The 21475-nt window shown below is 36.3% G+C and overlaps 1 protein-coding gene across 1 annotated transcript in view; it reads right to left on the minus strand.

Moving 5' to 3' along the window:
- mta2 (metastasis associated 1 family, member 2) overlaps positions 1 to 21475 on the minus strand; it is a 54821-nt gene that overhangs the window by 31706 nt on the left and 1640 nt on the right. Inside the window, exons 2-3 of the mRNA XM_059354204.1 lie at positions 6244 to 6311; positions 2461 to 2554 (exon numbers count right to left, since the gene is read on the minus strand). Coding sequence (XP_059210187.1) covers positions 2461 to 2554; positions 6244 to 6311 — 162 coding nt within the window. The remainder of the gene's footprint in view (positions 1 to 2460; positions 2555 to 6243; positions 6312 to 21475) is intronic.

Consider the following 21475-nt stretch of genomic DNA (forward strand, 5'->3'; position numbering starts at 1 on the left):
GAATATACAGAAATACTTCATATCATTTTAATACCTTTTAATGCCCTTTTTAGTACCTTCATAATACTTTTTAACTTCAGTGTTGGGGGTAACCGATTATAAAGTAACTGATTACTGGGATCTTTTTTTTACTTCAAGTCAAATCAATTACCTACACTGCAAAAAAGCCAACTTGTGTTTTTTGGCCTAAAACAGTTATTTAAGTTGGTAAAACTTGGAAATATAAATTATTGACATTTAGGGCAATAATAGTAGTAAGTTAGCACAACAAAGGAAGCCAGTTGTCTGCTCAAAAACAAGTTGGTGAGTTGTTGTTACTTATATCTTTAAGTTGGGGTTCACAACAAGGGACAATAGTTCTGATAACTCTTATTTCTTTGTTGTGAAATTCGGGAAAGAGGTGAAATTCGATCATTAGCGAAAGCTAGCGGCTAACTGATGCTAGCGGCTAACTGATGCTAGCGGCGCTGCTTGTTACAGCTACAAGAGTAGCCATTAGCGTATCAATGCTAACTCAAAATTGTGGTCGCAACATTAGCTGACATTTCATAGCAGCGTTACAATCGTGCCAATTCAGCACATTGCAGAAGTTAGCAGAAGTAAGGATTAAAAGTTATTACAATGTAAAATCATAAGTTAGTACAACTTACAGTTGAGTTGACAAAAATCATAATTCAGAGTTGAGCAAACTCAAAATCAAAACTTAAAATATTTAGTTTAATTGTCCAACTTAAAATTTTTTCGAAGTTTGTTGCCTTGAAATTTTGAGTTCACCCAACTTTTCTTTTTTTGCAGTGTGGATCAGTCACTTGATACTTTTTGCTTTAATAGCAGCACTGACCTAGACACAATTATTTGCTATTTAACCCGGACCCAAGACAAAATGTTCTTTCATTGTAATGTGTACACTGTATCACTTTCTCAGTGAAGGAGCACAAAATGACAAAGGTTCAAAAAAAGTTAAAAACGTTCTGTGGGTTGTTCGGGTATGCAGCAATACTTCCATGATCACTTATGTTTTTTGTTGTTTGTTTGTTTTTTAGAAAAAATGACTAATTTACTCTTTGTATGTTTTAATACGGTTGTACTCATCTGCAAAACCCAATAAAAAAAAGTTTGAAAAAATATATAAATATGTCAAACATGTAACTTTTCCAGATGTAAAAAAAAAGTTAAAAACAGGAAGATTTTATGAAAGGTCTTGTATAAAAAGTCAAAAGTAATGTGACGAGTAAAGGAGTAACAAATGTCATCATGATTTAAAGAACTAATTACAACTGTAACCACAGAACCAAGTGTTTCCTCTGGGATTTAAGTATGCAAAAAGTGATATAACAGTATGTCCTGGTTTTCTTTGGCTAAGACAAGTCTAAAGAGTTTAGTCGACCAAAAAAAGACGAGGTTTACCACATATCACTAAAACTAACATGGATTAATGATCTCAAGACTAAGACTAAATCTAAAAATTCCCCAAAAATCCAAAATTAAACTAATCAATACAACATGAAGTACGGCTGGGCGATATGGCCCTAAAAGAATATCATGATATTTCGGGCTATTTTTGCGATAACGATATTCTTGACGATATAACCAAATACTTAAAAAGATATAGAAAATATGATTTTTTTTAGTCTGTATAAATAATTAAAAATCTAAAATGTAGTTTGAAGTGCAAATCTCAACAGTTGCCAAATACAAAAAAATTTACTCTCGACTCTTGAGTATGAGCAAATAATAAAAATAACCATTTAGGGGTTCCGGGGGCATATTTTAATGACATTTTGTAAAGGAGAATAAAGGTTCTTGTATGTTTTATTTAAGGCATCTTATTTTGACAGTCTTCTTGTAAGTTCTGTGGTGGATTCTCTTAACACGCTGTGCTCTTATTTTGAAAGCTGCATGTGTTTAGCAACAGGGAGTAAGTAGCTTTTTGTGATTAAAACAACTTTAACCACGACATCAAGAAGTAGGAACGTTGCCAATATCATGATATGCATTTTTTTTTTTTAAACATAAAAAAAATAAACTGATATTATCGTGAACGATACGATATCGCCCAGCCCTAACATGAAGCCATGTGATCACCCAGTGTGAGCAAAGTTATTCCTGGCAGCCAAAATGAGTTATAATCACTTTTAAGTCGTTCCTTTCACTTATTTATCTATAAAAAAAAAAAGATATTGCGAGCAAAAACAAATTAACACAGCGGTCCCATGAACTACTCTTTTTTTCAAACTAGCATTCAGCACTGAGCCTTTCACAAAAGTGATGGTCTTACTTTAACCCCAGAAGCAGGCAATGGTGCAATTTACAACATAAAAGCTGAAGAGGTGCTTTGAGGCTTTTATGTGAAACACAATAGGGAAGAGGTTCATTAAAGGCAGCGAGCCGTATCATACCTGCTCTCACACTGTCGAAAAACAAAGAGGGAAGCTGAGAGGAGGTTTGCTTGCTACTCACTTGCGTTGCTGTCAGCCAGAGTGTTGAGGTTGCCTGAGATGTCTCGCCTCCTGAACAGACACACCACCTTCGCCTCCACGTTCCCATTGGCTGTCTGCAAGTGGAGAGTCACTGGTTACAAGCTGGCTTCATAAGCACTGGTAGAACTGCATCAAGGTTATAATAGTTTTGGATTTTTCATTAGTTTTAATTAAAGGAACACTCCACCGTTTTTTCATATTAAAACATGTTATTCGGTCAAGTAAGATGAGTTGATACAGACCTCTTGCGTCTCAATGCGTGCACTCAATCGCCCTGGCACGCGGCGCCACTTGGCTAGCACTTAGCTTAGCCCAGTTCATTCATTAGGATCCAAACAGATGGACAGTTAGAAGCGACCAAACTCCTCCACGTTTTCCCTATTTAAATACAGCTACACGAGTAGTTAAACGACCAAGTATGGCGACACAAAATAAAACGTGGCGCTTTTCTAAGCGGATAAAAAGGAGAACTATAATGTATGGCGGAATAGCACTTGGAGCACTTCGACTCGGCGCAGTAATATCATCACTCCTGAGGGGAGAAGATTTTTCAGGAGTGATGAGGAGTGTAGACATCCCAGTCTCAGTAAACATATTTACCATGTGTTCCTGCATGTTGAAATAGAAAAACACTGAATTATGTATGAAAAAAGTTGACAAAGACGAAAACTAAGGACATTTTCACTATAATTTTAGTTAGTTTTAGTTAGTTTTGTAACCACACAATACAGTTTCAGTTAGTTATCGTTTTTTTTAAAAACTCTTGTTTTTGTTTTTATTTCAGTTAACGAAAATGTTTTTTCAATTTTAGTTTTCGTTATTTTGTTAGTTTTCGTTAACTATAATAACCTTGAACTGCATCTGTTACACTCTCATTTCTCTGCATCTTTAACCTTGTTGGTTGGTTGGCTGGTTTAATTGACTTATGCTAAGGGTTAATCAGAGGAACCAACAGTGGCTCAGTATCATTTGACATGTCATCATACCATTTCACATTTCAGTTTTTCCTTTTCAGTTCTGGTTTCGGCTCTGTTTTCGTGCCATATGAACATTTATTATTATCAACAGGTTTATTTTGCCCATGCTATCTATACCAATCACTTACTAATCACAATCAACTAATCCTACAGTCTGTGTTCTCATCTGCTCTGTGCAGATCTGTGATCATTTTTGTTGCATGTAAAAAAAAAATACACACAATTACACAAAAGTTACACATTAAGTCACCAAGACCTTAAGGAACACAATAGTGAAATCAACGCTGTGGTTTGGGTTCAAAGCTTTGGAGATATCGGTATTTTTGGCGATTGTATTGGGAGCGTTTTGTTCTGCTGGGAAAGCAGTTCATCCTCTGAAAGCTCTAGGTCTCTAGTTTGTGATTGTAAAAATTCAGGAAGCAGTGATTATCCTAGACGTCACAACAGGTCCTTTAAAAAAAATGCTCTTACTACTATGGGGACTAACACCATACAAAAAAGTCTCAGTTTTCCAGTGATATCCAATTTATGCAATTCCAAGACAAGAAATTTGTGATTTTGCCTTAAAATGCAGGGTATTACACCTATTGTCAGTAGCGTCTTCAGGTATCTTAAGCGTTATTTCACACCCTCCACGACTTGTCATGACGTGTTACCAATAGATTAACTAGATCTTATGGTTCCATATGACACCATCTTCTCTGTAGCCTTAAAATTGAGTCTACAGCCTCTCCATTTTTATTTTTCTACTGCATATTCATATTTATTCTGCACTGGAATTTACTCCTTAATACATACTCCTTCTTTGGACACTTTATTTTTATTTTTACATTACATTTTATTGTATTTTTATATTTTATTGCTTGAAGTATGCCTAGGTTGTTCTTTCTATTTAATTATTTAATTGTGTTGTTATTGTCTCTGTGTGTAATGCTGCTGCTACACTGTAATTTCCCAGCTTGGGATAAATAAACTATATCTATCTATCTATCTATCTATAAGAAAAAAAAATGTCAGAAAATGACCAGAAATGATATGTCTGTATTTTAAGGCTGAATGTTGATACACAATATACATCTTGGTATTTTGTCACCAATATGTTTAATTGTAAGTCACAGCCAGATGTGAGATTGATCAAATATTATGTAGAGACAGGGATTCCTCCTCCCTCCTTTAAAAATATAAAGCAGCAAAACAGGTCAATCAAAATTATGTAAAATAAATGAGCTGTATTAAATAAAAGTAGGCCTCTCTCAGAGAATGCTTAACTAGAAACTAGAAGACTGGCCACTGGTACCAAGCATGTCAGGATATCATGTTGATGTTGCAGTAACAACGCTGCAAATTTAGGCTATTTTTTTATTTGGCATGGTGATTTTCAAAGCAGTCATGTGACCTCTGAATGAAAATAGGCTCTCTGTGTTCCCACAAGTCTCCTCTTTACATACACTACCAGTCAAAGTTTTAGAACACCCCAATTTTTCCAGTTTTTTATTGAAATTCAAGCAGTTCAAGTCAGATGAACAGAATGTTATCAATCCACTTCCACAATGCAGAATCCGTTCCTTTCAATGGAACCGATTCCTCCACAGTTCGTATCATGGTACGACAAATTTAAATCACATCAGGATTTATGCTGTTATGTTATATGGCACCCCCCCTGGTGGCAGTACTTCAGGGGGGTTGGTTCTCCCTGGATTGACTGTGATCATAAGAGCAGAGAAAGCATCAAGAGCACAGACACAGTGCTTCCCTCCACATTCCAGCCTGGAGCTGGAGAGCCGGCCACTCTCTCTCTTACTATCCATTCATTGTGCTCAGCAGCCATTAGCACTCAGGACGATGCAGTCCTCCTGGTGCTCAGCACAAGCCCTTCAATGTAAGAGTGTTACATAAATGAGCTTAATCCTTTGACTGGGAAACAAGCCTGTGTCATATGCTGCTGCTGTTATATAAGTGGCTCCTGTACCAGTGTCCTTTGATTACAGTACGGTTTACCACGAGCAGTGTCCAGGAAAGACCAGGGGAGATGGTCTGTGTGCAATATGTTGACTGGAACCCTATTTGAGGTGTGCTAATATACCAACTATTCAATCAAAAATGTCTGTGTCTATGTACACTACCGGTCAAAAGTTTTAGAACACCCCCATTTTTCCAGTTTTTTATTGAAATTCAAGCAGTTCAAGTCAAATGAACAGCTTGAAAGGGTACAAAGGTAAGTGGTGAACTGCCAGAGGTAAATAAAAAAAGGTAAGCTTAACCAAAACTGAAAAATAATGTACATTTCAGAATTATACAAGTAGGCCTTTTTTCAGGGAACAAGAAATGGGTTAACAACTTAACTCTATGGAGTCTTGGGCTATTTTGTCCATTTTTGAATTATTTTCATGTCTTTGTAAGTAATTTTGTGTCTTTTTTTTGGTCATTTTGTGTTTTTTTTTTGTCATTTTGTGTCTTTTTTTGGTCATTTTGTGTCTTTTTTTAGTCCTTTAGTCCAACATAAAATGTGATTTTGAATCTTTTTTTTACTTTCAAAACACTATCATGCTCAATCAAGAATTTTAAATGTTGCAAATGTGCATTAATTTCAGAGTACACTGAGACATTAAACTGCATAATTTTCAATTAAAATCTGGAAAAGTTGGTGTGTTCTAAAAATTTTGACCAGTAGTGTATATGAAAAAAAAAGCAGCCTGGTTGGGGGATATTTTAAGACAATACAACAATGCAAGGTATTACAGAAATGACTAAACAAATGAGGTTCAATGAAGAAAGAGACAACCAACCTTGTTAAGTTCTTCTATTCTGCGGATCAGGTAAGGGTTGCTGGAGGAATTCTCAAAGTACACGTAATCTGGAAAAAAACAACAGAAACAAAGATTAGAATCATGTCATCATCATCAATCAGTCCTCTAGACCAGCTATTCTCAACCTTGGGGTCGGGACCCCAATTGGGGTCGCGAGATGATTTCTGGGGGTCGCCAAATCATTTTGGAAGTCAGCTCTGTCTCCACTGTGTTAAAGTGTTCATGTGTTCAGGTGTTTTTGGTCACTTAATGTTTTTTTTGGTCATTTTGTGTTTGTTTTTTTTTGTCATTTTGTGGGTTTTTTGGTAATTTTGTGTCTTTTTAGGCCATTTTGTGTCTTTTTTTGATCATTTTGTGGTCAATTTGTGTCTTTTTTGGTCAATTTGTGTCTTTTTTTGTCATTTTGTGTGTTTTTTTTTGGTCATTTTGCTTCTTTTCTGGTCATTTTGTGTATTTTTTGCTCATTTTGTCTTTTTTGCTCATTTTGTGGTCAATTTGTGTCTTTTTGGTCTTTTTGTTTCTTTTTTTGCTCATTTTGTTTCTTTTTTGGGTGATCCGAACTGTGCATGTGAGATTGTGTTCAGTGAGCGGGGGTCGCGACTAAAAAAGGTTGAGAACTACTGCTCTAGACCAGCCCCAAATATGTGTCAGGCTCTCTGATGGGTCAGGTCTCCTCTGGACAGACACCAACCAGGCTGGGTGTAATGGCAGAACTGAGAAGAGTTTGGCTAACCTGATAGAGAGGAACACATTGAGCTTGCCACAGCTCTAATTGGAAGCCTGTCCATACAACACTGAGAAGCTATTAGGAGAACCAAACCCTGCCAGCTCAATAAAAGGACTGGTGTCATATGACCTCCAGTTCTCTATCCAGGCTGTAGACCGACTGTGATCAACTGATTACCAGCGAATGAGCGGGAAGCCAAACACCTCTCATCTGCATACGATCCACACTGTTATACAAAGCTATAAGAAACGGATATTGGGAATCAGGCCAATACGGACTCAAATTGTTGATTGGCTTATGGCTAGAAAGCCCTGAACTCATCCAAATGCTTTGATCTCAGAAAGCAAGAATGGTTGGGCCGAGGGCTGCACAATTAATCGAATTTTAATCGTGATCACGATTTTGGCCGCCATGATTAAATGAACCTGATCGTCTGCGATATTTCCATTTTAAAATGCGGCTCTCCTGCATATCTAATCAAGCACTTTCTACACCAGTAGTCCACCAACCACCAGGGGGCGGGGCCGTCTTTCTCCCCTGAAAAAAGCCTGGTTGCTGATTGGATAGAACGCTAAGCAGGATGTGAAGTAGTACTCGACGCCACAACAACACGCGCCATTTGTAAAAGCCGGTGAAGCAGTGTTGCCAACTTAGCAACTTTGTTGCTATATTAAGCAACTTTTCAGACCCCCTTAGCGACTATTTTTCAAAAAAGCGACTGGTGACAAACCCGGCGACTTTTTCTGGTGTTATTAAGAAGAATAAGAATGAGTCGAATCGGCACAGTCCTCCTGCAGCAGTCTCTCCCAGCTGCAGAGCCGAAGGGGATGTTAACCCCTTAGCGTCCAATCTGCAAATTGCTAAAAGGCTAACAGTTAGCTCTGTAGCAGTACAGTGTGTATGTGCTGCTGCTGCAGGAGGTGTTCACTTAGCGATGTGTTTGTTTACAACAAGCACTGGACACTAAAAACTGTTCCTATTGTTTGTTTAAAAGTAGTGCAATAAAAATACAGATGTTTTCCCTAACATGATGAATATTCATGATTAATAATCGGGATTATCATTTTGGCCATAATCGTGCAGCCCTAGTTGCGCACTGATTGGACGGTCAAAGCAGTGTGTCAATGCAGACATATTTTTCAAAGGCGACACCACATCCCATAAATAATGTGACATTTAGTGGCATCTTGTGACTGATGACTGACACCAATTGGAAAAGCAGAGTAACTACTAGGGCTGTCCTTGAAAAGTCAATACAAGTCATCAGTAGAGACGACCCAGAGGACACTCATTTTGTCAGTCAAATTGCTGCCATATCTTTTTAGCTGCGTCATTGTACAGTACAGGCCAAAAGTTTGGACACGCCTTCTCATTCAATGCGTTTCCTTTATTTTCATGACTATTTACATTGTAAATTCATCCAAACTATTAATGAACACATGTGGAACTATGTACTTAACAAAAAAGTGTGAAATAACTGAAAACATGTCTTATATTCTAGTAAGCAAAGGGTGGTTACTTTGAGGAATCTAAAATACAAGACATGTTTTCAGTTATTTCACACTTTTTTTGTTAAGTACATAATTCCATATGTGTTCATTCATAGTTTTGATGCCTTCAGTGAGAATCTACAATGTAAATAGTCATGAAAATAAAGAAAAACGCATTGAATGAGATGGGTGTGTCCAAACTTTTGGCCTGTACTGTACACAAAGTAATACAGAAGCAACAGCATGACAGGCTGTACGTTTCACAAACCCAGTCTCAACATGGCTTTAGACAAGAAAACTTTGTGGGACAGCATGAGGCGGGGCAGCGCGCTGATGTCTGCTGGCTGCTCTGCGCTCTCAGCTCTGCTGCTGAATGTCAGTGAAGTGTTCTCCACAGCTTCTGAACTAGACGCTGCTACAGCCTTCTCTAATGTGTCCAGTGTGACGGAGCGTTTTCCTGACAGCGCTGTCAGCAGCCTGGCAGGAAGACATGTGCTGTGCTAGGATTTGAGAACTTCAATACGAGTAGGACACACACACACGTCTGCTATTATTTCTGCGCGTAAATGAACAAAGGCATTAAAACGTGACTTTAACAGGTAAAAGGAGAATAATTTAGGATGATATATGATGTCAATATGGTGCTCTGATCTGATACTAAAGGCAGAGGAGTGAAAAATGTATTTCCCATTTTAAATGTGTTGAATGAAATAAAAAAAATGCCTCTAGATAAGGAAAAGGGCATCCAACCAGCAGCACATGAGCTGGAACTCTTAATTACATCATCTCATTGTGTCGTCTTCCTCTGTAATGGGTTAATGGCACCCGACTGGAGAATTAGCACCACCAGCTGTATATCTGGATGCTTCTAATATTATTCACATAACAGCACTGGATGGACACGCACAGTAATTTACCTTGTCTTGTATATATTTTCTAGAAATTCAGGTGTACATACATAGGGGCTTCCATATAGTTAACGATGTGACTGTTTGAAACAACATGGTCTCACAGAAATCCGTGGAATAGCCACGGAATCGCTCAAATTTCCGTGAAACTGACACGGATTTCGCTACAATGCAAGTTAATGACAGTCATATCCCGTGGCTATTCCAACATACAAAGTGATTATGTACATTCAATGAGTGAATATTTAGAAAATAAAACATATTTCTCGCTAGAAATGTGATCAAAATCCATTTTTATGCAGAAACTAAGTCAAAATATTAATTTTTCACTAAAAATGAGAGAACTGTCCGCCATGTTTTTTGGTCTGACCGCTGGGACCTTGAAAGTCACGTGACTTGGAACAAACCAATAGCCACGGGATATGACTGTCATTAACTTGCATTGTAGCGAAATCCGTGTCAGTTTCACGGAAATTTGAGCGATTCCGTGGCTATTCCACGGATTTTGAGTTAAGCGAAATCCGTGGCTATTTCACGGATTTCTGTGAGACCAGGTTGGTTTGAAACTTTGAAATGTAGCATGGGCCCAAAAAAAATGGGCCAAATACACAAATTATTATTATTTCACTTTTATTAACATTGCAAAATACGGCATTTGTGCTGCTTCTATGTGTTGTCAGACTAATCTGAGAGATGAGTTCTTGACTTGGAAAATTCACGTGTCTGAAAAACAACTTGAAAAGTTGGCGAAAAATTTTGGTACGCATTTCAAGGCTCACATGACCGGTTTCCTTTGCTTTTCAATGGGTCTCAGAGTGAACCATTCAATTTGTTGATTATGGTTTCTGTTACATACATTTAAAAAGGCAGTATTAGTGAGCCGTTTAAGGGTTTTTTATTCTGTTGAACGGAGGAGGGGGAAGCACTTGTTCTGCTTTTGGAGTTAAACCAGGCCTGGCAGAGCTTCAGCCATTTTAGCAAACCCCACACTCTGTTTACATCACATATTCTAAACATTACATGCTACAGTGCCTCACCCAAGAACAAAGGCCTTATCGCGATCTTTTATCTATAGAGCAATTAATCTGTGGAATAATCTTCCTCACTACCTCTGTTGCACTGAAAGTAAACAGGTATTTAAAAAGAAAGTGAAATTTTATTTTATACAAGCTGTACATTTTTAAATGTTGTTCTTACCTTTTCTTTTCTTTTCTTACCCTTTTTAGGTTTATTGTGATTGACCTTACCTGTAAATGTTTGATAAATTGAGAATATGTTTTTTCTGTATATTCTGTGCTGTTCCTGTGGACCCCAGGAAGACTAGCTGGTTACTAAGGTACCAGCTAATGGGGATCCTTAATAAATAAACAAATAAACAAATAAACAGTAAACCTAGATAACATATTTACAGCTGCTATTTTTATCTGATATGAGGTTAGTGAGGGCAGACATATTGTGACCCCAATACCTGGCCTGAAAATGCCTCCGCCTATGTCACATTATTAATCAGCTCCTTTACCATACACAAGATTCACAGTGCTAGTAGTGAGAAAAAAGGCAAAGTAAAAACAAAACTTAAAGCCGACATTTCATTACTCTTAATACAGAAGTTAAACAAGATCCCGTTAGAGGAAGTGGACGAAACACCACCAATGCTGTGCACAGTCTGTAGCAAGTTTAAGATCAACCTAGATAAACCAAGGCTTGATTCAGTGGCATAACAAGAACAGACAGCTTCTCGCTTGCATTGCAGCTGTCTACAACCCCTCCTCCAGGACCGATTATTCCATAACCGCTCATAAATAAAACTATTCGTATGGGGGGCAAGCAAAAATCTACTCCAGGCAAGTACATTTGTAACACGCTAGCCCAACCAAAGACTAAAAATAACCCATCAACAGGGAACACATTGAACAGACTTGTCAATCAGCTTTTTTTTTTAGCTTTACTGAAAACAAATATTAGTGACAGCCTTGAGATATACTAGCTTAAGGCAGGGATTCCCAAAGTGTGGTGCGCGGACCCCCATGGGGTGCACGGGCTGCCTCTAGAGGGTGCACGAGATGAAAAGTGTAATGGCGGTCTGATAATTACACAATTACATTTTTTTCCCACACACAATAAAGAAGTGTAAACAAAAAATTCCTTTGTAAAATGTAAAATCAAAAACGGTTTTATTAATTAATAAATAAATGCAGGCTATTCAATGCTATTCAATTCAAATTGTTACAGTGTTTCAGATGAATTCAAATGAGAGAGGTCGTTGTTGTGATGTTGATTATTTTATTATATGTGTGTTCTGGTCATTTGAGCATGATTAAACATGCTCCTTTAATATGGCTATAAAAATTTTTTGCATTTTGTTTTTTTTTGAAGGTGTGGGGGATTGGGGGTGGGTCAACCCGGTTGGGACACAGAAGGGGGTGCGTGGCTAAAAAAGTTTGGGAACCGCTGGCTTCAGGTATACAAGGTTTTATTAATTTATCAATATTCTGCATGTAGAAATGATGCTAGGATGCTTTAGCCTGCTCCATTAAATCCAGAACTCCTCGCAGCCCATTCTGCTAACCACAAGCAATCATTCCCACACAGAGCCCTGACCCGGCTTATGCTTCAACAAGTCCATTATTACCAATGGACTACATTGTGGCAGAAGGGGTAACAGATCAAGTGAAATGTGGTTAAAACGTAATGTACACAGAAATCACAGAAGAGTCACAGATTAATAGCCCCCATAATGCTACATAATATCCAACAGCCTATTTGAATCAAATCAAGCAGCAGTAATATTTTCCTGAATGAATGGGTCAGGGTCTGCTCCGGTGGGAATAAAGTGAAATCGGTCATGTTGAGAAGCTCTTGTGTCTGTTTAGGAGACTTCTATAAGTCGCATCAATAGGTCAAGAGGCTAGTAGGCTAGCCAGGGCAGCATGACGGCCAGAGTGAGTGAGCAGTCTGCAGTGCAATCAACATTTCTCTTACACACACTCAAAAAAAGCAAACTGGGTGTCTGTTACCTTCTCCTTAGTCTAACATGTAGCTTCTACTAAATAAAATGATGTTTTGTGGTTGAACAGTTTTAAAACATGTAGTTTTAGCATAAAATGCAACACTTTAAAATGTACTAGAATACTTTATGTTAAAACAACCTAATTAAATTGCTGAATATAATACTCTGTGTTTAAAAATGATTTATTTCCTGAATAATTACTATTATGTTCATTTTCATATGATAAAGGTAATCTTTTAGGCTAAACCACTTCAACCTAACTTTGTTTTGTTGGCTCAGCACAATTAATTCCTGTACTTCACTATTTTAAAGAGTAGTTGTAACTACCCTATTAAATAAAGTAAATCTTAATAATGTCACACACGTTTAAATGGCCCAAGAAAATTATGTTAGTATGTTACAGTTAACCTTACAAATCTAGTTGGACTGACCCCTGGTAATTAATTTACAGTAACGCAAATACATCATGTTGACCCGACATATTTACATTTTGTTCACTCAACACAAGTGTTTCTCGCTAAATTAAAGCATTTTATTTAGGTGGAAATTATTTCCATAATTTTATTTCGTTCTGGGAACAAGTTATTTTTTTGAGTGCACGCAGCAAACATCCTCACATCACAGCTCCAAACACTGGCATCAGTTGAGCCAAAACACAAAACAAGAGAGTGATCAAACTGAGAATAAAGCAGGCGTGGCAGTAAAATGACCACCCTATGCTTACATTTGCAAAGGAAAGATATAAGAGACATTATGAACTGTAAGGACACGTGGAAAGGGCAGAGAAAACCTGGAGGGGCAGTGACCAGGTTTATCCTTTTATAGTGAAATGCTACAGGTCTTCCTGCGTGGACCACCAAGTAGAGGTGTGCCATATCGTATCGTTCACGATAATATCGGTATATTTTTTTTATGGTTAAAAAAATGCATATCATGATATTGGCAACGTTCCTACTTCTTGATGTAGTGGTTAAAGTTGTTTTAATCACAAAAAGCTACTTACTCTCTGTCGCTAAACACATGCAGCTTTCAAAATAAGAGCACGGTGTGTTAACAGAATCCACCACAGAATTTACAAGAAGACTGTCAAAATAAGATGCCTTAAATAAAACATACAAGAACCTTTATTCTCCTTTAAAAAATGTCATTAAAATATGTCCCCGGAACCCCTAAATGGTTATTTTTATTATTTTCTCATACATTTTTTTTTATTTGGCAACTGTTGAGATTTGCACTTCACGCTACATTTTAGATTTATATTTATTTATACACACACAAAAAAAAACATATTTTCTATATCTTTTTAAGTATTTCCTAATATCGTCAAGAATATCGTTATCGCAAAAATAGCCTGAAATATTGTGATATTATTTTAGGGCCATATTGCCCAGCCCTAATTTACGCTCATTTATACGTCACTTTGGATAAAAGCGTCTGATAAATGACATTGTAGAATTGTAGGTATCAACACGTACACAAACAAACATACACTGAGTGAAGCCTGTTGAGACACTGACTGAAGAAACACTAGACAACTGACAAGGAGGACATTATGGACCTGGTACCAACATCCAATTTGGATCTGGATATTTGATGTGGAAGAACAAAAAAATCATGTAAATGCATCCAGAGTGGACTGCAATCAGAAAACAATGGGTCATACTAAATATACTCTAAAGATGGTCTGGCCTACTGTGATCACATCTCAGCCAGGTGGAAATGACATCAGCCCACCGCCCTGCCTACCTCGTTAGCATATTGCTGACAATGCAGAATCCTGATACCAGGAACATTTGAATGCTTACTCCATCAGTGCTCTTTTCAAGGTTTTCGAAATGGAAAGGCCCACTCAGCCTTGAGAAAAAGCAGTGAGGTAGGTTACTACAGTAAGCATGTACGCTAGCATTACCTGAATCAACATTTGGTGTGCTTAATTCGGAAATCTCGGCCAGTGGTGGAAAAAGTATTCAGATCCCTTACTGAAGTAAAAGTACTGATACAACACTGTGAAATTACTCCACTACAAGTAAAAGTCCTGCATTCAAAACTTACTGAAGTAAAAGTACAGAAGTATCAGCATCAAAATGTACTTAAAGTATCAAAAGTAAAAGTACTCATTATGCAGAATGGACCCACTCAGATTGTTTCATATATTCTAAAAATATATTGTTGGGTTATTATTTTTGATGCATTTATGTACGGACCGCTTTAATTTTCTCAAGGTAGGGCTCATTTTAACAACTTAATATACTCTTATGATGTTCAATTTAAAACATGTTAGCAAACATTTCATATTAATTATGTTTTTATGTTAAATCTTGAACTGAAAAGTAACTAAAACTGTCAGCTAAATATAGTGGAGTAAAAAGTACAATATTTGCCTCAAAATGTAGTGAAGTAGAAGTATAAAGTAACATAAAATGGAAATACTCAAGTCAAGTACAAATATCTCAAAATTGTACTTAAGTACAGTACTTGAGTAAATGTACTTAGTTACATTCCACCACTGATCTCGGCAGAGAATGCTGCCAGCCTCAATGACCGACCAGGTTGTATTTTTTTTTTTTTTTTTACAGCAGAATAGGACCCATATTTGCGTTTTAGACTGCCCTCCACCTTCTGTTTATGTAATAATCACACCGTCCTCATAACTACTTCTCTTCCGACATTTTTTACTGTTTAAACTATCTTTTATAACACCTTACCAGGACATTTTTTTTGCCCTAAACCTAGGTCACTGGTTTTGTAGCCTAAATTCAACGAAACTACACCGGACCGTGTATGTATAATTATGTGTGTGCTATTTTTAGAACACGTGGCTCCGCTATGTACTGGGAACTGAGAAAAGCTCATACAGGTCGTAATGGGTGGCATTGACAAACATCCTATTCTGTAACTTAGGTTGGAGATCTTGTTGGATTGCTGCAGACGCCAAGTTAGTTCAGATCCAAAAAGTCACATTAATAAAAATAAACAGACAGAACAAGGTGGTGGTACTGTAAGACAAAAAAAAGTCGGTAACACTTTACAATAACCATCTAAGTGATGTTTATAGATGGTTTATAAACCAATTATTATTAACCATTTACAAAATTCTATACATATTTAATCTTTAAATGTTTCAAGCTATTTCTTAAAGGTATAAGAATAATTTTGAAATCATTTACATACTTAATATGGTGTTAAAAATGTTATAATGCGTGTATTAATAAACTAATAATTATGTTTGTTTATGGTAAAGTAATCTATTTGGCATTTAAAAATTATAGTTTTACCGTATTACATTTTCTATTCACCATTCTAAATGGCCTATATATGGTTTATAAATGATGATTAAACATTAATAAACTATCTACTTACCATCTATAAATGAGGGTTATTGTAAAGTGTTACCAAAAAGTCTTTTGTTCTGCAAAGTAAAATCTCTAAAATCTGTTTTTGGAATCTGGTGGCTGTGAGAAAAGAGATAACAGCAACAGTTCCCCATCGTAAAGGGCTGTCTGACAGCAAAGTAAAGGTAGTGTTTCCCTTATATTCATTCATCTGCGTGAGTCATCCAAACTAATCACATCATATGGACACAAAACCCACTATAGGAGTCATTTCGACCGTTGAGAGTAAAAGGATGTCTGTCATTTTATTATTTAGCGAGAAACGAGTGCGTTCCATGGACCGAGCCTAATTCAGCGTATATATTATCAGCCGTGTTGGAACCTAATGCTGCACTTCCACAAAATAAATTTAAAGAAAAAATTAAGATCAAAATAAAATTTGCCACAACCTACTCAAAACTCCTGAAAATATATTTTTAATAACATTTCGGTAAAAATATTTACCCTATTCCAGTCAGTGAGCCAAAACGGACAAGAGAGCACTGCTCTGAAGGAAGGGACTCTGGCTGTCTAACATGACAAAACATCATTGAGAGCATCAATGCGAAACAGAATGTGGGTCAATATTCATTTTATCTTGATTATTTTGTTTTCAGAGTCATTGGAATTCCAAATCAGATTTGAAAATAAAACTTGAATAATTGCCCACCACTACACATTAGTCAATGTAGTTTCTTTTATATATCTATCCATCTATTTTTCATCTATATATATATATATATATACATATATATACACATATATATATACATATACATATATATACACATATACATATATATATACATATATATACACATATACATATACACATATACATATATATACACACATATACATATACACATATACATATATACACATATACATATATATACACACATATATATACACATATACATATATATACACACATACATATATACACACACATATACATATATATATATACACATATATATATATATATACACACATATATATACATATATATATACACACACATATACATATATATACACACATATATATACATATATATATACACACATATACATATATATACACACATATACATATATATATATACATATATATGTATATATATATACATATATATATACACATATATATGTATATATATATGTATATATATATACATATATATATATACATATATATGTATATATATACACATATATATATACATATATATGTATATATATACACATATATATATACATATATATGTATATATATACATATATATATATATATACATATATATGTATATATATACACACACATGTATATATATATATATACATATATATGTATATATACATATATATATATATACATATATATATATATATATACATATATATACATATATATACACATACATACATATATACATATATATATAGATATAGATATGGATATAGATATATAGATATAGATATAGATATGGATAGAGTGAATGTGGTCTCATTCTAGTAGCTGTGAACATTTGCTGACAACATTAACAGAGATTTCAACCTTTAAAATATTGATCAAGCCCACCATTCATTCAGCCTACAACCACCACAGACACAGAGCTTCCTTGTAGTGTTTGATGCAGTTCTGCACAGCAGTGTGGCTCTTCACGTCAAGCTCCATCTGGTCCTCCCACAAGCAGGGACAGAGAGCCTCAGGAGGATATCAGTGGGTTTCTGATGCATCATCACAAGCAGAGACGGAGCAGGAAGGACTCAGACAGGGAGAGGATTTCTTGCTCTACTTAGCACACTGATGAGGAGCCCGACCAGAAAAGCATCACCTCCTTGTTCACAGTGAAGGAACACAACGGCACCACATTACATAACACTGGCTGAAGCACCAAATGGGGATCTGCACTCTTTATGTGCCTGACATGACTGACTCTTGCTCTAAAGACACAGTGATGGTGAATGTAAGGGGCTGGCTCTTTTATATCCCAGCCCTCCATCTCTTCTGCTTGTCCAGTGGGATCAACCGAAGAATGATCCTATTCCACTATAGCGCCGAGGCCGGCTTAGTGTATCAATGGGCAGGGAGGGAACTGATGGATCAATGATGCACGAAAGAAACACACTGGACTTTAGAGGGCTCACACCATCTATCAGTCTGAAAGAAAAAAAAATCTCATCTGAACCTGATGTTCTGCATAATCACCTCAGGGATTCAGGGGTGGTTTAGTGTTAATGCATGTATGTACCAGAACATAGACAAAAAAAAAAGAAGATCTAAAAAAAGAAAGTGTCTGAGGAGCTGCTGAGGCGGCCATGAATGTTTGTTGTGGACGTATATATGCGGCTGGAGTGGCGCAGTATGCCGGCTGCTTGAGGGTGAATGAAGAGGAAGAAGCCCTTTGACTAATCTCTGGGGAAGATAATGATCTTACATGCTGAACACTGTGTGCTTCCAGAGGACTGCTAACATACAGAACTGCCTGCACCAGTCAGCTGGAACAACAGAAATCCTTATGGACCGCAAATTCCATGGACACCTGCTTCATAATACGACTCATTCTGACAGATTAAAGTTGAACAACAACGCAAGCAATGTCTACATTACTAAATATATTTGTGAAGTTTTACCATTATTGCTTTTCTTTGTGTCAGAATGTCTGTTTATTTTTCTTATTGTCATTAACGCTAATATATTTGGGACATTCTAATCATGTTTATTTTTTTTATTATTATTTCTTATTGATTTTATGGTGTGCGCACAATACATTTGAGTTTCTGGATGTGTTTGAGTTCATGGATGTTCTTGTGCTGTATGTATTATAAAACCCAATAAAAATATTCACATATATACAAAATATATTTGTTTCTTTATTGCTTCTGCATTAAAAAAGCCTTTACCAAGTTACTATGTGGGCTACTACTAAAATCAATTTCTTCCTCATTACATAATCACATGCTTGTTGCTAACTAGACTTAGCATTACATTAACATTTCATGTGCCACATCACACTGCATTCCAGCACATTTATGATCCTGCAGGCTGGCAAAAAGTACAACTTTGCCTGCAGTTCTGCACAAGAATTGATAAGAATGGATCTCGTGCAAAGTTCTCCCAGAATCCCCTGCAGACACGAGACACACGCCACAAATCCTTTATGGTATGAAGAGCAGCTGTGTTTACAGGTCTCATGCACACACTTTATTTTACTGTGTGCACTTGACAGCAGCATCTCATGAAGCCATAACCGTAAATTACAAATTGAATTAAGAATTGAAAAAAAAACACAGTGTGATTGTCTGAAAAAAATCAATACCTGACATTTCCCAAAAGCCTAATATCAGCCCCTTGTACCAGTGTGCCACTAACACAGAGCATGGGCACTTGCATCACACTAACCAGTGTACAAACTGAGACATGATGCACAATGCCCAAAACATGCAATCATGTACCAAACAAGGTAACATTGGTATAACATCCGACAAAACCAAGTGTTATAATTAAACACATAATAATTATGCAGCATATTCTGCGTGGAGTTTTATTTAATCTGCATGACCTAAATAGCCGACAGACTCTTGTGTGACCTTACACAGCAATAAGACTCACTGTCAACCATCTCTGCCGCAAAAACATCTGATTCAAATAAAGGTACACAAAGTCCTAACGCCGTTATTAATGACAAACGACAATAAACGAGAGCCACGAGCACTGAAAACACGAGGCAACAGATCAACACCCACTGTAGAGCACAGGTACACTTGTCCATATTGCAGGATCGATGAAACTGGGGGGGGGGGGGGGGGGGGGGGGACAGTTGAGGCAATATTGCTGGCAACTAGCCGTCTCTACCGGCGTTTCGTTTCTCTCAACAACAATGGTGACGTTTTAAAACCCGGCGCTGGCAGACCAGTGAGGTGAACATGTGAATAAGGAAAAACTGCAATCATTTACGCAATCACTTCACGGGATGCTTTTAAAGTTAATTATATATCCTTATTTAATTCTGCTGAGAGGCTACCACTTCCATTCAGGCACATAATGAACCGAGGAGTCACTATTTGTTACACTAGTAGCAAGTTAATGTTAGCTAACTTACCTTACTTATAAAAAATCTTTCCTGCCACATGCCATCACACTGTACAATAACAAATAATAACCTGGTTCATTACATACTGTATATGCACTTTATGTGTTTTTTATGCACACTGTTCATTGCACCTTATTTGTTTCATAGCACCAACATTTTTATACTGTATATTCATATTTATTCTGCACTGGAATTCTATTCTACTCCTTCTTTAGACACTTTATATTTTATTGTATTTTTATATTTTATTGCTTGAAGTATGCCTAGGTTGTTCTTTTTACTTAATTGTGTTGTTATTGTCTCTGTGTGTAATGCTGCTGCTACACTGTAATTTCCCAGCTTGGGATAAATAAAGTCTATCTATCTATCTATCTATCTATCTATCTACAGTAATAACTTTATTCATATATGATATGTAGACAAGCTGAGAAAGCCAGTTGAAAGTTCAATCATAGGAGATTTCACAGTGTGACATTTATGTTTCTAGACCATTTTTAAAATGTGATTTTTCTTTCTATATTGAAAACTATCACTATTTTTAATTTACATGCAATTTGACTGTTTTGTAGTTTTATTATTTATTATTATTTCTGCTGTTTTTGTGTGTATAAATGGTAAAAAAAAAAAAAAAAAAAAAAAAAAAAAGAAGGTTCATTTCCATAGAAACCTGTGTCTTTTGCTTGTATTTTCGGTTCCTGGCAGCTTTAAACTTTGTTAATTAAAACAAAATGAAAAATCTGACTGATAGCCAAGTTTGTGTCGAGAACAACGAGCCATGCATTTGATGTAAGGACAGACTGAAATATGCTAAAAACCAAAACCAAAACCGTTTTATTTACAGTAATAACTTTATTCATTTATGATATGATATGTAGACAAGCTGAGAAAGCCAGTTGAAAGTGCAATCATAGATTTCACAGAGTGCCATTTATGTTTCTAGACCATTTTTAAAATGTGATTTTTCTTTCTATATTGAAAACTATCACTATTTTTAATTTACATGCAAATTGACTGTTTTGTAGTTTTATTATTAATTATTATTTCTGCTGTTTTTGTGTGTATAAATGATAAAAAAATAAAAAAATATATCTCTCTATCTCTCTCTCTCTCTCTCTCTCTCTCCATCTATCTATCTAACTTAGTTGCGTGTTTCACTTGCCGGTGTTTTGTTGAAACTACAGATGGTATAAGGTGAAGTAGCTACTAGTGCTAGTATTTCCAGACGCAATCACACCGGCTAACACATAAGCACATGCAGTACGCAGCGCCAAGCTAACAAAACTTAGCAATCAAAGGCTATCCGTTGCATATAAAGTGCTATGGCGGATGAAATGATAGCTGCAGCTAGCTCCCCCAGACGTCTGCTGCATGTGTTGGATGCTGACCTCTCAACACATAACTTAGCACTGTATGCTAACTATGCTAACTAGCATTGTGTTCACTTCCAGGACGTCTCCATATATACAAAAAATGTGGCAGATTATTGCTTGCTTCGCTACTTGCAACTACAAATACAATTAGGCAAGATACTCTCCAGCAGGGTGCATTTATTTCAATTTATTTATTTATTTATGTCCATTTTTGAACTCTTTTCATGTCTTTG

The sequence above is a fragment of the Centropristis striata genome, chromosome 17 (genome assembly GCF_030273125.1).
Source record: "Centropristis striata isolate RG_2023a ecotype Rhode Island chromosome 17, C.striata_1.0, whole genome shotgun sequence".
NCBI lineage: Eukaryota > Metazoa > Chordata > Actinopteri > Perciformes > Serranidae > Centropristis > Centropristis striata.